The sequence below is a fragment of the Argiope bruennichi genome, chromosome 10, assembly GCF_947563725.1.
Source record: "Argiope bruennichi chromosome 10, qqArgBrue1.1, whole genome shotgun sequence".
In the NCBI taxonomy this organism is placed as follows: Eukaryota; Metazoa; Arthropoda; class Arachnida; order Araneae; family Araneidae; genus Argiope; species Argiope bruennichi.
Genome location: NC_079160.1, coordinates 125,104,952 through 125,124,089, shown reverse-complemented (window position 1 = coordinate 125,124,089; position 19,138 = coordinate 125,104,952). Strand labels below are relative to the sequence as shown.

Here is a 19,138-nt window from a genome sequence, read left to right as displayed (position 1 = left end):
AATAATTTAAAAACTCAGTTTATAATGTATAAAGTTTATTGTAATTCTAAGTCAATATCTTTTCATTTAAAAAGATATATATTTATTAATCAATTATATTAAATGGTGGTGATTTACCTAAACTTCAAATGTTATTTAAAGTAAATGGAAAGAATTTCATCAATATCTTTTTTGGCAGATGTTCTGTTTCTGTTAGTATTTAAGCAACTTTCAGCAACTAATCCTTGTGTATGCATTGTAATATTTTATTAGTCAATCACTTGAATCACATTTCTAATGTTTGATCAGCTGGAGAATCAGGGCAATAAAACCTTTAGACCTTCGATTCTTTGACAGTGGGTAAAACTGAAATTACTGGTTATTTTAGGTTATTGAGGAGAAAAACACGCTAGCAGAGCAACTTCAGGCAGAAACTGAATTATGTGCAGAAGCAGAAGAAATGAGATTGCGTCTTGCTGCAAGAAAACAAGAATTGGAAGAGATTTTACATGACTTGGAAGCTAGGATAGAAGAAGAGGAAGAAAGAAATCAAAATTTGACTGCTGAAAAGAAAAAATTGCAGTTGAATATTCAGGACTTAGAAGAACAGTTGAGTGCTATGTTGTCATTTCTGTGTTACTTTTTTAATAGTAACTAATGTAACTGTGTAAGATTTAAAATCTTATTATTAAAGTTAAAAGTTATTTTTAAAAATATTGCCATAAAATGAAATATTTATGATCTTTCAATGTTTTATTGCAAGAAAGCTGTAGTGTGCTAACATTTAGTTTTTAGAGGTTTTCTTCTGATAAATATATAGCATCTTTTTTTAATGTATAGCGCAAGATGATAATGTTTGACTTAAAAGTAGAATTTCAAACCTTATTATATTTCTTTTATAACATTAGTATTTACTAACAATATGTTTATATTTTTACATTTATGTATTATTTTTTATAAAATATTTAAACTTGTACTGTAATTATAATGATTAAAAGTAAATATATATATTTTTCAAAACTAAAGTTATATAGTTTTTCAATTCAATATGGGAAAAACAATATCAAAGTCAAAATATCTATTTTAGATGTAACAAATCACATTTAGACTTTATATTCTCAAGCATTAAAACAGTGCCTATATCGCACAAATATACATTTTTTAGTTTGAAAGCAAAATTAATATGAATTATTTTCAAATTTATGTGAGGTTGTGACATCCAAAACCCTCTTCAACATTATTAAAATTAAAATTCTAACATTATTTAAGTGTTAACTTTATTTAAAAGTTGGAAAAAAATCCATTATTTTTTAGTTAAATTCTAAATTTCAGTTTGATTAAAAATTTATTTATTCATTGGAAGTTCATTTGCAACTCATTATACTTTTCAATCTTTTAAAGTGAAGTAAAGTTAAAAAATTGATGCTTCTTTGATAGTATCAAATTTTACTTAACATGAGAGGATATATAATTTATAGCATAAATGTTTTATAGGTTGGAAGAAGAAGAAGCTGCACGCCAGAAATTGCAATTGGAAAAGGTTACTTTAGATGCTAAGATTAAGAAAATAGAAGAAGATTATGCTGTTCTCGAAGATAGCAATCAGAAAGTAAATCAATTTTGGATAATAAAATTAGTGTTGCACTTTATTTTTTGAAATATATAATTTGAATATATATTTTTTCATTAGGTTGTGAAAGAGAAAAAAACATTGGAAGAAAGATTAGGAGAAGTTTCTCAAGCATTAGCTGAAGAAGAAGAGAAGTCCAAACATCTAAGTAAGCTGAAAGCAAAACAGGAAGCTACTATTGTAGATTTAGAAGAACGCCATCGTAAAGAACAGCAGGTTTGTGTTATATTATTCTTAATACAGTCTGTAAATATTTGCCCTCTGCTTGATATACATGCCTTTAAAAAGTACTTTCTTTTGAACTTATTTTTAAGTTATTTTTTTAATATATATCTCTTCGTTTTTTTTTTTTTTTTTTTTTTTTTTTGTTGAGTTTAATAAAATTCAGCCATTTAATAGGTTTACTTGATATTGATAGTATTATATTTCGTGTATGCATCTATGTATATATACAAATAAGTTGAACGGATTCCAAAGAATTGATAAAACTGCAATTTAACATTTGATATGTTTTTTGAAAAAGTTGCCTATTCTTAACTTTCAGATGAAGAAAATTAATATTTTTCTTATACTTTATATCTTATTAAGTATTGGCATTCTTATTTTTTTTTCTTCTTTTTTTCTGTATCTGAATATCTTTTAAAATATTTGTATAGGTACGACAAGAATTGGAGCGTGTTAAACGAAGATTAGAAACTGAATTGAATGATGTAAAAGAACAATTTAATGAAAAGAAAACTCAAGTAGAAGAATTGCAACAACAGCTTGGGAAGAAAGAAAATGAACTTAGTCAAGTTTTATTAAGGTATGTGGGTATCTATTTTTAAATGCAAGAAAGCTGTCATTTATAAATGGAGACATATTCTGTACTAGCTACCTTTGACGACCAGTTGATTTGCTGGGATTAATGGTTGCTAAAATTTTTAATTAAATATTTTAAGTAATTTGGTCTTAATAGCTTCTTTAACAAAATATTTTTAAACTTCAGTTTTTCATAGATATATAATTCATACTATTTTCGAAGGATTATGCTGTTCAGCTCATTTAACTGTATACATTTATATTAATATCTGTTACCTCCCTTAAAATTCATATACAATATATATACTCTGCTATTTGTATCTTCTTGCAATACAAGCTAATTTTTAATCTAAAATCATGTAAAATTCGGCAGTTTTCTTATTTATGGGGGTTGTTGGGAAGGTTGGGTGTTGAAGAAGGGTGTTGAACTCCAGGTCACCCGTTTATATTTTAAGCTTATGTCATTTCTGACAAAGATGATGCTTTGAATGTTAACAATTTCTGTAAAGACAATATGATCTAAATATTTGGTGTTTTATATTGTCAGTTGTAAATATATTAAAAATTAAAATTATTTTAAATGCATTTGATTAAGCTTAATATTCATTTTCATTCAGTTGTTAGTATATCATTTTTTGCTGAAAAATTTTTGTTGATGATTTAGTAATAATTAAATAGATTGAATTAATACTATTAAAAATTTTTTTTTTCTTTCTAAAGAAAGGAATTTATTAGAGTCATTTACCGCTTATCTTAGCACTAATTTGTTTATACTTTTTAAATGTTTATAATTACTTTTCTCTTAGATATATTGCTTAGTAATTTGATAAAAACTGAATATTGTTCTTAAAGGGTTGAAGAAGAAGCAACAGGAAAAGCACAAGCTCAAAAAGCTCTGCGGGAACTTGAAAGTCAGCTCTCTGAGCTTCAAGAAGATTTAGATTCAGAAAGACAAGCTAGAGCAAAAGTTGAAAAGCAAAAACGAGACTTGAATGAGGTAAACTTGTTTTATTCTGACATTGTCTTGTAAAAAGTTATTCTCTAATATTTTTTACATTTTTTTTAATATTTTAGAAACACATTCATGTTTTATATAATGAAAAATAAAGCAAAAATATTTAAAGTTAAAAGAGGTTTTATCTTGAAAGTTTATACTTTAATATTTTTGTCAATATATATTTTGTTAGATGCAGAAATAGTGTTCTCTAATTTTTCTGGAATGTCTTTCCACTTGAGAATATAAAAATGTTCAAATCAATTTGGATATAGTTAACTTGGAATTCTTTTCGTATTGCTAAATAGTAAAAGAGATCAAATGGACCTAAAATCTTTTTTTTAAAATCTCTATTCTTTAATAATGAAAATAATAATCAAAATATATGCACTCTAAAAGTTATTTCTTTAAAGCTGTAGAAATGATAAAACTCTCACTGAATTCACATATAGGTAATTTTATAATATTTTTTTGCATGAAAAACTTATTTTATAAAACAGTGTTTATTCAATTAATGAAATATTAAAAATGTTTTAAAATGACTTTTCCTTTAGAGTGAATTAGCTATCCTATATTTTTTTTTATAATTCTATTTTTTCCCTATTGTATAATTTCTTTTGAAAATTTTTCATTTTTAGAGCTTTTTTTATTTTATTCTTAAAGAATTTTTTTCATTTCATAGGAATTAGAAGCTTTAAGAAACGAATTACTCGATTCTGAGGAAAGTACAGCTGCTCAAGAAGATCTGAGGTCAAAGAGAGAGCAAGAATTAGCTCTTTTAAAAAAGACTCTTGAAGAAGAGACTTCTTCACATGAAGCTCAAATTAGTGATTTGAGGCAAAAACATAATAGTGCTATAGAGAGCCTTAATGAACAGTTGGATCTTCTGAAAAAGGTATTTTCCATCTCATTTGTAATTCTAAAATTTATTTTTCTTTCTAATTTCGTATATTTTTATAACCTGCTAAATGAATTGACATTCTCTTTCAGACCAAGAGTTCATTAGAGAAAGCAAAGGGCAATCTTGAAGCTGAGAAAGCTGAATTGGTAAATGAAGTAAATGCTCTATCTACTTCGAAACAAGATTCTGAAAGGAAAAGAAAGCAATTAGAATTGCAGTTGCAAGACTTATCTGCTAAGCTTTCTGATGTGGAAAAAAGCCGAGCAGATAATATGGAGAGAGCCCAGAAACTTCAGGTAATAAACCAAACTGTCATTTTAAGCAATAATACTTTGTAGTAGATAAATGTTTGTCTCTAATTCACAAGTTTGGTTAGTTTCTGTTTAAGTGAAAGTATTCCCTTCTTTAATAAATTTGATGCTCTAAAAACTTCTTCATTCTTCCTCTTAAAATGTTTCAGTTGATTTCCATACAACTGAAATCAGTGTAATACTTGCAAGAAAATAAATGCTTTAATGTAAGTATGCTTTGTTACAGGCTGAATTGGAATCTGTATCTGCCCAACTTGAAGAGTTAGAAACTAAAGCAACTGCTGCTACTAAGCAAGCTGCTGCCCTAGAAAATCAATTAGCTGAATCACAAGACTTGCTTCAGGAAGAAACCAGACAGAAATTAGCTCTAAATTCTCGACTCAGGCAAATAGAAAGTGAAAAGGAGAATTTGCAAGACCAATTGGATGAAGAGGAAGAAGCAAAGAAGAACCTAGAAAAGCAAGTTTCTCTTCTAAATTCTCAGGTAAGTAACAGCATTTCTTAAATTTAAATGCATGTTGGTGCATTGTCTAGCAATAAAATTAAATGTAATCCTTTCTGGTTGGCTAATAAAGATTTATTAATATAATTATAGTAAAAGAGAATATTGACAAAACATAGTTATTCTGACCCTATTAATTTTAATTTTCTATTCATAAAATCAAGTAAATAAAGTAAATGTACTGATTTTTGCATTTCAATTTATTAAATAAAAATAATCTTGAAATCAAACTGATTTCTTTCGCAAACAAATTTTCATTATGTGTAAAATTAATTGGCAAATAACTAAGTTATAAATCTGAATTAAAATATTAATACAATCTTTATGTTTCATCTTTTATGTAGCTGACAGAATTGAAAAAGAGAGCAGATGAAGATGCTCAGCAAGTTGCTATTCTTGAAGAAGTTCGCAAAAAGCAAGCCAAAGATATTGAGACCCTCCAAAGGCAAATTGAAGAACTTCAAGCTCAGGATGACAAATTGGCAAAATCAAAGAAAAAACTTCAGGCTGAGGTAATCATGTTCTCCCGATAAATTAGATATAAGATTTATTTATTTTTTTTGAGGTAAGGATTGCACCAGTGTGATATATTCTGTGTTTAAAATAAATAATTCATTAGGTTGAAGATTTGAATATGGAACTTGAAAGCCAACGGACCAAGGTTTCTGAATTGGAGAAAAAACAAAGGAAATTTGATCAGTTGCTTGCTGAAGAGAAGGCTGTGTCTGAAAGAATAGCTCAAGAACGAGACAATGCGGAGAGAGAATCTCGAGAGAAGGAAACTAAAATTTTGTCTTTAACCCGGGCCCTAGATGAAAGTCAAGATAAACTTGATGAACTTGAAAGGCTTCGAAAGCAACTGCAGATGGAACTTGATGAACTGGTTAATAGTCAAGGCACTGCTGATAAAAATGTATGAATTTTATTTTTATAAACTTGTTATATGGTACTGAAATGTTAATTTTTTATCAATATAAATATATTTTCATAAAATTTAGAATTCTTCTAAATTGTTTACTTAGTAGCATTTGTTTTTTAAGCATTATAAAGGGTATGCCATTTTAATTTTTAATCAATAATTTTAAGTTAATGAACTTCACATTTTGCTCATTATCAGTCTAATTCTCTAAAGGATTCTTAGAGATGTGCATTCTGTAGATTGACCTTGAATCCAATTTTTTAAGGCATGTCTGTATTGACTGGTTAGTCTTCAACCTTCTGACTGTTAATTTGGCTCTGACAATTTATTATTCAAACTGCCACATGACAGCCCAGCCGTTAAAATGCCATATGTTTTTTAATTTCCCTTTTGAAATAGGATTGTAAAATGGTGCAGAGCAATTTTATCCATTCCAGCAATAATTATTACCTTTCCCATTGTCACTGTTGATTGATGTCTCCAGTAGATGTTAGATGGCAGATGTTCAATTTACATTAAGCTTTCTGTTTGCTAATTGCTAAACAAATCTTTCTGAAATGCTTGGATAATGAAAGTTTTTTTACTAAAAATGGATTTTAGTACTTGAATGTGCTAATGAAACTCATTTAGATTTAATCATTGAAAATGGGGAATTCAAATTCTTTCTAAGCTGTAAATTTATCTACTTTGTTAGAAATCATATTGGTATAAAGCAAAAACAAAAATTAAAAATTATGTTAAAAAAATGTGCTGATTTTTTTTTTTTTTTAACTTTGTGTATAACAATATTTTTAAAGCTCAATCTTTTTCCTACCAGTACTTAAAGCATTCTTAATTATAATTATAAAACAAAAATATTTAAATCATAGTAAAATCTTCAGATTAATATAATATGCAGTGATTTTTTTAAAATGTGTACCTAATAATGTAAAATATTTTCAGAGTTCAATCTTTTCTTCTCCTATAGTATGAAATAGTCTTAATTGTAAATGTAATTGTGATGATTTATAATTAATTGTAATGATTTATATATTTGTGCTTTTAAAAATCTTTCAGATCATTTGAGGATTTTAAAATATTTTAAATGCTGCTTAAATCAAAAAATTAATTTTTAAAAATGCTATTAAAAGTTCTTATTAATTCGAAAACATGAGGTTTGATTTGTGTGTTTAATAACAAATGTGGTCTTGTAAAGCATGTTAGCAAGAGAGGATATGGTCCAAGTAAAATTTATCTATTCTGTGTTGCCTTTTATGCTATTCTATGACTGTAAATTTCAAAATTTTTAATAAATTTTGTAACTTTTATTTTTTATGTACCTACATATATCTTCATAAATTTTCACTCTAGGACTTTTTACTTTCTCATATACATAGTATTGAGAACGTATAGTAATCGTCAAAAAATTTGAACTCAATGTTTTGGACTTCTTTGAGTTCAAATAACACATTTTTGAAAAATGTCCGCCCGTCTGTAACAAAGATAATTCAAAAACACTTTGAGCTAGACAATTGTCATTTGATATACAGCCTTTACACCAGATTTGTAGATTTCTATCAAATTTTGTCTAAAATCTGTTTAGACGAAATCTGTCTGTCTATTGGAATATAAATTAATACCATCATTACGAAACGAAGAGGGCTTGGTAAATAAAATTTGGTACATACATTTGGCATCTATATTGTAGACTTCAATCAAGGTTTGAGCCAAATTCAACTATGCATTGATTATCTGTCAGTCTGTACTTTCAAAAACAAGTTATTGTGATAATTCAAAAACACAATGATTCAAATGCATCAAATTTGGTATAAGATTTTGTGACTTCAAATGCAGTTTTCTGTCAGATTTTTGTATCAATCGGTTGAGGGGGAAAGTATCAAAAACACAATTTCGATTTTTGAATTCTGTTAAAGCATGCCAGGGATTGATTGCCAAATAGCTTGCCAAGTATGATTCAATGAAAATGTTAATTTCAATCTAAAAGTTAATATACTGTGTGGCTATTGTATGCCAGTGCAATGTAAGGGCATGAAAGGTTCATTAGACAGTATTGAGAAAGTTTTGGGGAGACCACTCCTACTAGCTAATAAATCTGAGTAATTGGTCATGAATGTTTAAAAACTCTCTTAACAGTGTATATAAATAATACATTGTTGGTAGCAAATTATTTAGATTAAATAAACCCATAAAATTAGGAGATGAGAAACTTTTAAACAATTAAAATTTGTGACACTTCATGAAATTTGAAATGTTACCTGAGAATCCATTGAATTTTAAAGATGTTTCTGCAGAAAATTTTTCTTTTGATAAACAGCAAGTTATAATCATGTACAATGACAAAAAATGAAACTTCAAGAAAATCTTATATAGAATATATAAAGTGTTGCTATAATTTGAACACGACCCTTCTATAAACATCCAGGATTTGGATTTTAGAAACATGGTGATACAGTTACTCCCCATGGTTTAAATGAACATTTATTTGCAAATGGGGGGGGGGGTATCTTTTGTCTTTACTTTTGGCAATTTTTGCATCTTAAAGGAGGTAACCATCTTTGAAAACAGTTTTGCTTAAATATGACATTATTCCATATATTTAAAGGTTCATGAATTGGAAAAGGCAAAGAGAGCATTGGAAAGTCAGTTGGCAGAGCAAAAGACTCAGCTGACAGAGTTGGAGGATGATTTGCAATTGACTGAAGATGCCAAATTGAGACTTGAAGTAAATATGCAGGCTATGAAAGCACAATTTGAACGAGATCTTCAAGCAAAAGATGAACAAGCTGAGGAAAAACGAAGAGCTCTGTTGAAGCAGGTGACTTATTTACAATTATTACGAATCCTAAGGCTTTTTTTTATTTGTTAATTAATATTACTATATTACTAACTAACATTTCTTTCCAATGTCACTTTTTAATTCAATATTTTTTTTTAGGTTCGTGATTTGGAAGCAGAACTTGAGGATGAAAGAAAACAGCGAACAGCTGCTATTAGTGCAAGAAAAAAAGTCGAAGGAGATCTAAAAGATCTTGAACAACAACTAGAATTAGCTAATAAAGTGAAAGAAGATGCCCTAAGGCAATTGAAAAAATTACAGGTAAAAATTAAGTTAACTTTAATGATTTATTATGGTCATTATTTTAAATAATAATTAGGAGTTGACTATTCCAACTCGCCCTGAGACACAGATAAATCTGAATGACCAGACCACTGCAACAACATTTGAGAGAACTGAGGTTGAATTCTTAAGACCATCACTGGCCATGGTACAACAGGGTTGCCACTGTACCAGGAAAACCAATAATTAAAACAAGAAAAGGGCAGAGAAAAATGAATATTCCATAAAAAGTGGGAAATTACAGGGTAATTTTAAAATTCTTGGTTCCTTCTTTTCCATCTAAAAAATGCCGATCTCAATACATTTCAAGAATAAAAGATTGTAGCCATAACACCGAAAATGAAACAACTATGTAATCCTTGGAAGCTTACCCCTTTTTCTCGGTACAGATCAGTCTAATTTTGATTTCAGGGGCAGTTTTTCTCTTTCGATGAGATTTCCAGATTGCAGCTAATGAGGGTGTATGAGGATATAGAATACATTTTTTGGGTGGGAATAACAACATACATTCTTTAGAAATATCATTGTGGTCTTTAGTTGCTCACATGTGATTTTATTGAATGTTTTATTTATTGTTTGAGAAACTGTGAACTTATTCAGAGTAAATTAAAGAATTTTTTTAAACACTTAGCTGCTCAGAATATATATTTAATGGATTGGGAAGATAAAAATATCAATCCTGACTTTGCTGAATAAATTTGAGATGTTCCACAAAATCCTTTTGCTGCTTACTTTAAGCAAAATAATAAGCTTAAATAATATGGGAAAACAGACACTCGCTAGTCATAACAAAGAGGAAAAGTCAAAATTGCTGTTGCAGTGCTCTGGTCATTCAAGTTTTTCCATGTACCTTCAAGCAGGTTGGAGTAGTCAGTCTATGATTATAACGTTTTGTATATTTTATATAATAAAATATACAAAACATTTAAGTGGATGCAGGATCGGTTTGAATTTTTAATCGACAACAGCTCACACATTCAGATTGTTTATATGCTTGCTGTGCTGGATAAATCTGTGAAAATGTTATTTTATGGACTTTATCAAAAAATGTGTTTACATCAGACAGTTTTAATTAAAGTTTGAAATTGTCAAACGAAAGTGCTGAAGTGAGAAAAAATCAAAGTTGGGACAAATGAAAATGCTGAAGTATCATTAGCAAGATCCAGTTTGAATGGAGGGGGGTGTCTGTTTAGTTTATAGAATGAAATTTCCAAACTACAGGATCATTGCCAGTTCTCGCTTTTGAAGTTTAGCTGACTACTGAGAATGCTCTATCATTAATACTCAAGTATAATTTAAAATATGATTAAAATAAGTTTGTATTTTTTGTAATAAAATGTATTCATCAAAGTTGATTGACTTGACTAATTTAGTCTTATTAGTAGATATTGCTTTCCATGATTATTTTAATGTATTTCATCAAAATTGATCAACATGATGTCAAAACATCTTATCAAAATAAGATAAAAGAAATTCAATTTAAATTTTTAAACATCTTAAAATTATATATTTTTACTTTCTTATATTCCACAAATATCCCTATTATTAGAAAATTTTAATTTTAAAATTTATTTAAATTTACTTTTAGTAATTATTGCACTAGCAGAAATAATTATATGATGAACGAAGTAAACTGGGATCACTTAGTTATCCAAAAAAATGTAACATGATTCTTGGGGGTTGGTGAATAGAGTGAGCCGGAAATGTAGCCCCGCTTTTCAGTATAATACTTATTTTTCTTAGCAGTCACTTTCTCATGAATAAAGTGGGAATGTGCTTGGTTCATTTGTTCTCCAGAAGTTTTGTTAAGCTTAATTATCCCCTATTGTTCATCAGATAATTTGGCGAAGTTTTTTTCTTTTTCTGCTTCAGAACTTGTAGAATATTTAATTGTCGCAGAAATGTTGATAATCTATCACATGAACAGCCCAGATTGCCTATATGTATAGAATTCCTTAATTGGACAGTAAACCTATTGCTCAGATCAGTTAAATTTTAAAGTTTTTGCTAACAAATAGAACCACAGGTTTATTGTCCGATAACAAAAGTCATGCGAGATTTGGAAATCTTCAGTAACAACTTTTTATTGTGATTAATATGAAAATAACTAAAGCAATTAAAGGTTTATTTTGATTCATTTCAACTCTTGCAGATTAATTGAAATTAATAAATATTTTATAAAATTAAAAGTTTTAATTATATTACTTTTGCAGAGTCAATTGAAAGATTACCAACGAGATGCTGAAGCTGACCATGCTGCTAAAGAGGAATTGGCTCTTCAACTTAAGGAAGTTGAAAAGAAAGTAAAAACTTTTGAGGCAGATATGATTCAGTTGCAAGAAGATTTGGCTAATTCAGAAAGAATACGACGTGCTGCTGAGGCAGAACGAGATGAGCTCCAAGAGGAAATAAATTTGGCTGCTTCTAGAAGGTAGAAATTTTCTAAAATAATTAATGTTAAATCGTATGCACGATTTTACAGCAGGAAAATATTTTTTATTTATTTCTCAGACTAATTGTTCTTAAATGTATATTATCTTTAAAAAAAAAGCCACCAATGAACCAAGGCTTAAATGTTTTTTCCTTTAATTTTTAAAAGTGATTTGTTTTAATATATTATTAGACAGAATTAGAATTTTTTTTATTTCAATTCTGAACTTCTGACTATGCAACTTTAAGCAGAATTTTTAATGAAATGTTAAAAAAAAATTTAGATGGCACACAGTTGATGACAAACTTAGCCCAATTCGATATATTCATATATAATATAATATAACCATTTATAGAATCCCTCTTCCTTTTTTTAAAAACCACTATAGATGTTTCTAATAACATATTTTTGAGGAATGATTTGTAATTTCTTTATTAATTATTTTTATTAACTGCTTCATTTTTTATAGTTCGCTTCTGCAGGATGAAAAACGTCGTTTGGACGCTCGTATTCAGCAATTAGAAGAGGAATTGGAAGAAGAGCAAAGCAATTCAGAAATTCTGATGGATAAAGCTCGTAAAGCACAATCACAGGTAATGAAATCTTTTGTTGTTGGGGTAGTGGATTTATTCTGATCTTTGTCTTTAAAAATGCTTTGAATTCAAATTTCTTATTTTTTCTGTCTAGATTGAACAGCTGACTAATGATCTTGCTAGTGAACGCTCCAATTCTCAGAAACTGGAAAATAATAGAATGATATTGGAAAGACAGGTAAATTTTCATAACATTTATTTTTACTATTTTGTTTCTTTCATTATATCCTGAATTCTTTTTTCAATAGACATTTTTTTTTATCTATATTTCTATTTCTTCTGAATAGATCTTCTTGCATCAGTATTTGAAAGTCTCAACAAATTTGTTTTGATATCATCATTACAATCATGAAGCATTTTTAAAAAATTAAACTTTATTCTGTGAATACCTGCAAATAATTTCACTTCTTTTAGAACAAAGAGTTACGTGCCAAACTTCAGGATCTTGAAACATCTCAGAGGACCAGAACAAAAGCCACAATAGCTGCTCTTGAAGCCAAAATTTCTCAGATCGAAGAACAGTTAGAAATGGAAACAAGGTAAGCCTAAATTTAAATATGATCTATTAATTACTACTCTCATTATCTAAAATTAAACTAAAATTTTCTTTTGGTATTTATGATAAATGACTTTTTACAGAACTATATTTACATATACAGCATCTTAAGTATGTATTTTTTCCCCTTAGAAGAATTTTTTGGCATAAGAATTGTTATAATGATTGGATTTGGCCTAAAGTTTTATTCTTTATTAAATAATAACTTTTTCTCTGCTTTATGTGCACATGTATTGTCATAAAATTTATCAGCATTTGTTCATTTTTATTTGTGCATGTAAATTCATAAGCACACCAGTATTTTATATGAAGATTTATGTGAAATAGAGTGAAAAATAGAGTATTTCTTCAATCTGTATCTAATGATTAGTGCCATAAGTCATTTTATGGTCATTATTACTGTTTTAAGAATAATTATAGAAACAGTCTTTTTATGTTTAGCAGATGTAAATTTTTACATTGTTGTTTGTAATGCAAAGAATATTTGAAGATATTCTATAGCAATAGTTTCTCCAGAAAGAACCATTTGAGATTAATTATAACTTTTATTTGTATTAAATAGGGGAAAATGCTCAGCTATCTTTGTATATGAATAATATTCAACATGGGTGATTTAACAAAACTCTTAATAACTATTACTTAATACTGCTGATTAACATTTAACTGTCTGTGGTGTTTGAATTATTTCAATAAGATATGTTTCTTTGGTATTTAATCATTTTGATGAAACTAAAAACAATGTAACAAAATTTTCAAAGATTGGAGGACAAGCATTGGGACTTTTCTGATTCAGTGTCTAACAGCTCATTTAAGGTAGTTGAGTTAGAGGAGAATTATTATCTGAATATGCATAGCTACTAATTTCACTGATACTGAAATTCTTAACTTTATCAAGTAACCTCAGGAGCTGCCCCCCCCCTTTATAAGGTCATTGATTAAAAAATTTTCTAATGAAATGTGAATATTTCTGAGCATATGTAATTATTTTTGAATATATTTATCCCAAACATTATGTATATAATATATATGTCTGCATTATAATGTAACAAGTGGCAAAAAAAAAAAAAAAAAAAGAAGTATAGAAGTAAATTGATTAAGATATTGTAAATAATAGAATTTTCAAGAAATATTTTTTTACCTGAATAAGAATCTATTGATGATGTCTAAGTAGTAACTGTATTTTCTTTGCATTAGGGAAAGACAGTTACAAGCCAAAGCTAACAGAAAGTTAGAAAAACGTTTGAAGGAAGTGATAATGCAGTTGGAAGATGAAAGACGACATACAGATCAATATAAAGAGCAGGTATTTATGATTTTTTATACTGTTTCCTGAATACCGTCTTTTTGTTGTTGTTTTGGACAAAGTGCATTTATTTTCAATACATTTCAATGCTGCAATGATAATATTTTATTTTAAGACATACATGGTTGTAATAAAAATGAATTGTGGATGCAGTTTTACTGTTTCCATTGCAATTTTCCAAATGCTCTGTTTTTACTAAAATCAATTTCAAAGAGTTTTTAAAAATCAATATCTTTAGTATTCTAAATCTTTGAACTTTTTCAGTATGCATTTATTATGATTATGATTATTTTAATGAAATTAACTTTCAAATGCATAATAAATTTTATCCTGTAAACACTTGATTATTTTGATAAGGTAATTTTAAGATCAGAAAAATATGAGTAAACTGAAAATATGTGTTTTAATGAAATCTTAGGAATTTTGGAAAATATACATTTGAAATTGAATTATTTGCTGTTCATTTGAAAGTGAAAACAGAAAAACCCAAATTGACTGCTTAAAGAATTAGGGACTAATTAATTTTTTTTTAATTCGTGTTTGACTTTTTTTAATGAAATGCCTTTGGGAAAACTTTCAAGAGAAATCTTGACCATATTTTTTGAGAACCAAACTTAGCTTTTTGTTTAATGAATGCATGTAAGTGAATATTTTCACATATGCGATATAATCATTCAGGTTGAAAAGGTGAATGCAAGAGTGAAAGCATTGAAGAGACAACTGGATGAATCTGAAGAAGAATGTTCTCGAGAGAAGGCTCAGAGACGAAAAGCCCAGAGAGAGATAGAAGACTTAATAGAAGCTAATGCAACTCTAAATAGAGAGGCTAGTTCCCTCAAGACTAAACTTAAGTATGATTTTAATCTTTCTATTGATATTTTATTACTTCTTTTTTCTGTAATGATTTTCAACCTCAAATTCATAGTTTTTAGCTTAATATGTAAAAATAGTTACTTGACTTGGACTTGATAAAGTCTTCAGTTTGATAATGTATTCAAATATTTACACACACATATCAGAATATGTGCTCTTTCTGTTTAATCGTTTTCCTTAAAATTTGTGGCATTACATCGTTATATTGTTACTGTTTAAGGTGCAAGTGGCTAAAATGCAAAAACTGTAGTAAATATAATTCATTGTAAACATATTTTTTTTTTTTTTTTTTTGTGCATGAACTTTTTGAAAAGTATAGTAAATGTTTTGAAATTTGATAATTATTCCTTCCTAATTTGTATTAATTTTCATACAGTATTAATATTCTACTCTCTCTCTCTTAATTATTCAGATATTATATTGTTAATTTCTGATTACTCAAATAATGAACTTATAGTTTGATTAATATCGTTTTTGTGTAGGGATTGATATATATTTTTAAAAAATTTTCCCTCTTTGTTCCTAAGGGATTGAGATGGTAGATAGCTGTGAAGCAGAATTTTAAAAAAAATTGCTTGATTTAAATTTTTTAAAAAACTTGTTTTTTGCACATAAAGATGAAATTTTAACTAAGATTTTTTTCTTAACTTAATTCCTGGTGTAATACAATTTTGAAATTTTGTATACTTGTGCATCCTTGATGGCAGTGCTTATTAATATTTTCATAACTTAATGAATCAGTTAATCAATTAAATTTGGATTTTGTACCAGCAGTTCTATCTGATAGCGAGTTTAAGGGGGAAAATTACTAATAATTTATAATAGAAAGCAATTAATATGAAAAAAATCTGTTTAGTATATCAGTAAAAATGTGTATTAAAAAATGTTTAATTAGATGTTTTTTCCCCCACTTTTATAGACGTGGAGGAGCCGGCGCTGGGCTTCCTACTTCCCGTTACTTATCTACGAAACGTGGTTCTCTCAGCTCTAGCACTGGCGATGACGGTTTGATTCTCCCTGATGAAACTCTAAATGATGACAGCCAAGCATAAAATACCATTTTTGCCGATCGAGTGCGATGAAACATTCCCAAGTGATGCAACTTGTGGCTGAAAAGAGGCATTTTGACATCGGTTGCGATTCATGGTGCTGGACTGTAAAATATGCATAATATGTATAGCATTAGAGAGGCTTGCGATTGCCATCATTTTCAAAAGCATCCATGCATTTAATGACTGTGCATGCATTTGAAACTATTTTCCCCTTTTTTATAAGGAAAAAAAAAGAATAACTTTATTTTTTTGTCTATGTTTCTTGTATCGTTATTTTTATATGAAAAAGTTTATATATGCTAAAATACCATTTGATATGTATATGAAAGGCTTATTACGTTATTGTTTGCTAAATGTTTTGATAGATGCACTTTTTTTCTTGTTAAAAATAGCTTCAAGTGCTAGTTGTTTGCAATCCAAGTAATTATTGTTGTTCGGTTGAGATGAGAATTCCTAAACTTTTTAGCATTTATTCTGGTTGCTTCATAAATTGAGAGATGTGCAGTTATTGTATGAAGGAAATTTGGAAATAGTACTTAGAATATGAAATTTATATATTCTACCTCGTGATAATAGTTTCAGAATATGGTTGTGAGAACATTTTACTAATTTGGTATTTTGTAATTTTCTAGTAAATACTTTTAATGAAAATTTTGACAATCTGGTAGTTGTTAATCGAAACTGTATCGAGACTTAGATTCATTTAATGTACTTAAAATGAGGTAGAATAATTATTAGAACATTTTTCTGCATATCGTCAAATGGAAACCGCTAGTCACATTCATACTTAAGATATAGGGAATAAACTTATTAATGAACTTTTAATCTGTTTGCTATAATACAACTTTAAATTGCTATTGCTTAATGATTTCTTTGTGGTTATTGAATTCAAATTCTGAGATTTTATCTTGCTGCAAATCATTAAGTTTGATATTTTTATTGATATAAACAAATCAAATGTATAGAAATTGTTTTAATTGTCTGATGCAGTTCAAAATTCAAATGTTTTTTTCTTTTGTCTAGAGATTAATATTTATTTTATTTATAAACTTATTTTTATTTTGGATATGTTTGATATACTGTGCAAATTGAAGTAATTTGTCTTGACCTTTTTTCTCTTATTGTTGATCTGCCAAATTTTCTGTTTGTGTGAATGTACATGAATGAGACTGCTTTGGAAGTATTCATTTCTCTTTTTTAAAAAATATTTCTCTGTACACGAATTAAGTTCTGCATTTTTATAAATTTTATATGTCAAGCAATCAGAATTTAAATAAATATTTTACAGTTGAATTTTTGCTGTAAATTTTTTAAAATTTTGTTGTTCCATTTTACTGCCTTGGGAGCAGCTTATTAATACTTTGGTCATAAATTATTTCATTAAGATATTGTCTAATAATATGCATATTATCAATTATCAGATAGTACATAACAGTATTAAATGTAGCCAAAGTCGCATATCATAGCTTTCAGATTCTGTATTTTATTTGCATAGCTTTTTTGTGGAACTAAAATAGAATATGAAAATGGATTAGATATGAAATAATATTTAATATCAATATCAAACAATCAGTATTGAATCTAAATAACAAAAATCAAATGATGCCAATCATCATTTCAATGTAAACAAATCCTACATAGCACTGCCTACACAGAATGATGGCATCTTTTAAGTTTTTTTTCCCTTTGCATATGTTACAGCTGGTTCTCATAATTATATTCTATAGGTATCATTTGTAGTGTAAGTCATTAATTTTACTCAAGAAATTGTACCAATACATTTTTAAATGTTGAATTGGGAAAATGACCATTTTAACCATTTGCGTTGGATTTTATTATAAACTACAAGACCAATTGAATTACTTTTCACATCCATTTCCATCTATTCTGCCAATAAAATGGTGTAGTTAATGAAATAATGTTAAGAAATTCTACAGGTGACTTTTTTGATCATGCATTGAAGTCTTGGTTGTGAAACACAAACAACTTGATTGTAAAATTGTTTCAGAGTAACTTAATAGAAATCTTGTACTCAACAGGCTGAAATGTAGCCTGCTTGCTATTTCCTTCCTCATGATTTATTAGCTGTGGCAAAATAAAACTATAACTAAAAAGCAATTAGAAGCAAATTTCCTTTACTTGCAAAGTTTTGGTATTTCCAAAAATAAATTTTTACATTGAATAAACTAAAATAATGATGTTTTTTGATAAATGGAGTTGTTAAACAGAATCTTTAGAAAATTCATTACTTTTCTGTATAACTAAATTGCGAAAGGTAAAAATATTTTTTTAGTGCTTTTAAGAAATTACTGCTATATATATATAATTTTCATTCCTTCACACGCACATTTTATGCAGTGGTGTTAAGCTTTAATACTACCATATCCCAAAAAATAATAACTTCCCATTCTTATGGAACATAGATTAATTTAGAAAATAGACACCATAAAAAACCCCTCTAAAACAGTAATGGTGAAGTTAATGTTACCTTCCCTACTTGTTTCCATCTTTCTTATTTAGAGGGATATTTTGTCTGGAGCCATGATTCACTAAACTGTTTCAAGGAGTCATTTTGAATCTGACAGGAGACTATTTCTTTTCAATAATCAAAATAGTGTTTCATGCTTATAAGTGCTGCCAAACATGAAAATAATGGCATATGCCAATTTTTAAGTTTTTTTAATTATAAAAATTTGGCATCTCAATTTCACTTAATTTTATCTTCAGACCTGAGATCTCAAGCGCTTCACATATATCACGACTAACAATTGATCCGTTGTTCATTGCTTATTAAGAATTTTAAAAATTAATATACATTTTTTTATTCATATTATAATGCTAGCTGTGCCACAGAGGTTTTGATTTTACATTCTAATAATAATCTTAATAACAAATAATCTAATAAAATTTCTTATCTGAAATGTGTAGGTAGGGAGGATATGTTTGTATCCTGTATTACAAAGGAAAAGGCTCTTTTCCCCTTTCACTTGTAATTAGGAGTAATTTCCATTTAAAAGTAAGAATATCAATTATATATTTAAGGAAATAATTAAAAATACGTGAATGCAGTTGTAATAAATGAGTTGATAAAGTGTGCATAAAAAAGTTTTTTGTCAGTACATTAAAAAAAACGTAAAATGGGTAGGAAAATCAGTTTTTCACAGTGCATGTACTT

General features: G+C 27.9%; 1 protein-coding gene across 2 annotated transcripts in view; it reads left to right on the top strand.

Annotated features, from left to right (window-relative positions):
* The window catches only part of LOC129988395 (myosin heavy chain, non-muscle-like), an 86,137-nt gene extending 68,881 nt beyond the window's left edge, over nucleotides 1–17,256 (top strand). For both annotated transcript variants that reach the window (XM_056096619.1, XM_056096618.1), the window contains 19 exons: nucleotides 368–588; nucleotides 1,474–1,588; nucleotides 1,670–1,825; nucleotides 2,266–2,414; nucleotides 3,263–3,407; nucleotides 4,087–4,299; nucleotides 4,395–4,601; nucleotides 4,843–5,100; nucleotides 5,463–5,630; nucleotides 5,738–6,031; nucleotides 8,640–8,852; nucleotides 8,973–9,134; nucleotides 11,369–11,586; nucleotides 12,056–12,179; nucleotides 12,274–12,357; nucleotides 12,594–12,718; nucleotides 13,930–14,038; nucleotides 14,717–14,889; nucleotides 15,831–17,256. In XM_056096619.1, coding sequence (XP_055952594.1) covers nucleotides 368–588; nucleotides 1,474–1,588; nucleotides 1,670–1,825; nucleotides 2,266–2,414; nucleotides 3,263–3,407; nucleotides 4,087–4,299; nucleotides 4,395–4,601; nucleotides 4,843–5,100; nucleotides 5,463–5,630; nucleotides 5,738–6,031; nucleotides 8,640–8,852; nucleotides 8,973–9,134; nucleotides 11,369–11,586; nucleotides 12,056–12,179; nucleotides 12,274–12,357; nucleotides 12,594–12,718; nucleotides 13,930–14,038; nucleotides 14,717–14,889; nucleotides 15,831–15,963 — 3,267 coding nt within the window. In that variant the 3' untranslated portion in view covers nucleotides 15,964–17,256. The remainder of the gene's footprint in view (nucleotides 1–367; nucleotides 589–1,473; nucleotides 1,589–1,669; nucleotides 1,826–2,265; nucleotides 2,415–3,262; nucleotides 3,408–4,086; nucleotides 4,300–4,394; nucleotides 4,602–4,842; nucleotides 5,101–5,462; nucleotides 5,631–5,737; nucleotides 6,032–8,639; nucleotides 8,853–8,972; nucleotides 9,135–11,368; nucleotides 11,587–12,055; nucleotides 12,180–12,273; nucleotides 12,358–12,593; nucleotides 12,719–13,929; nucleotides 14,039–14,716; nucleotides 14,890–15,830) is intronic.
* Nucleotides 17,257–19,138: the final 1,882 nt, after the last annotated feature.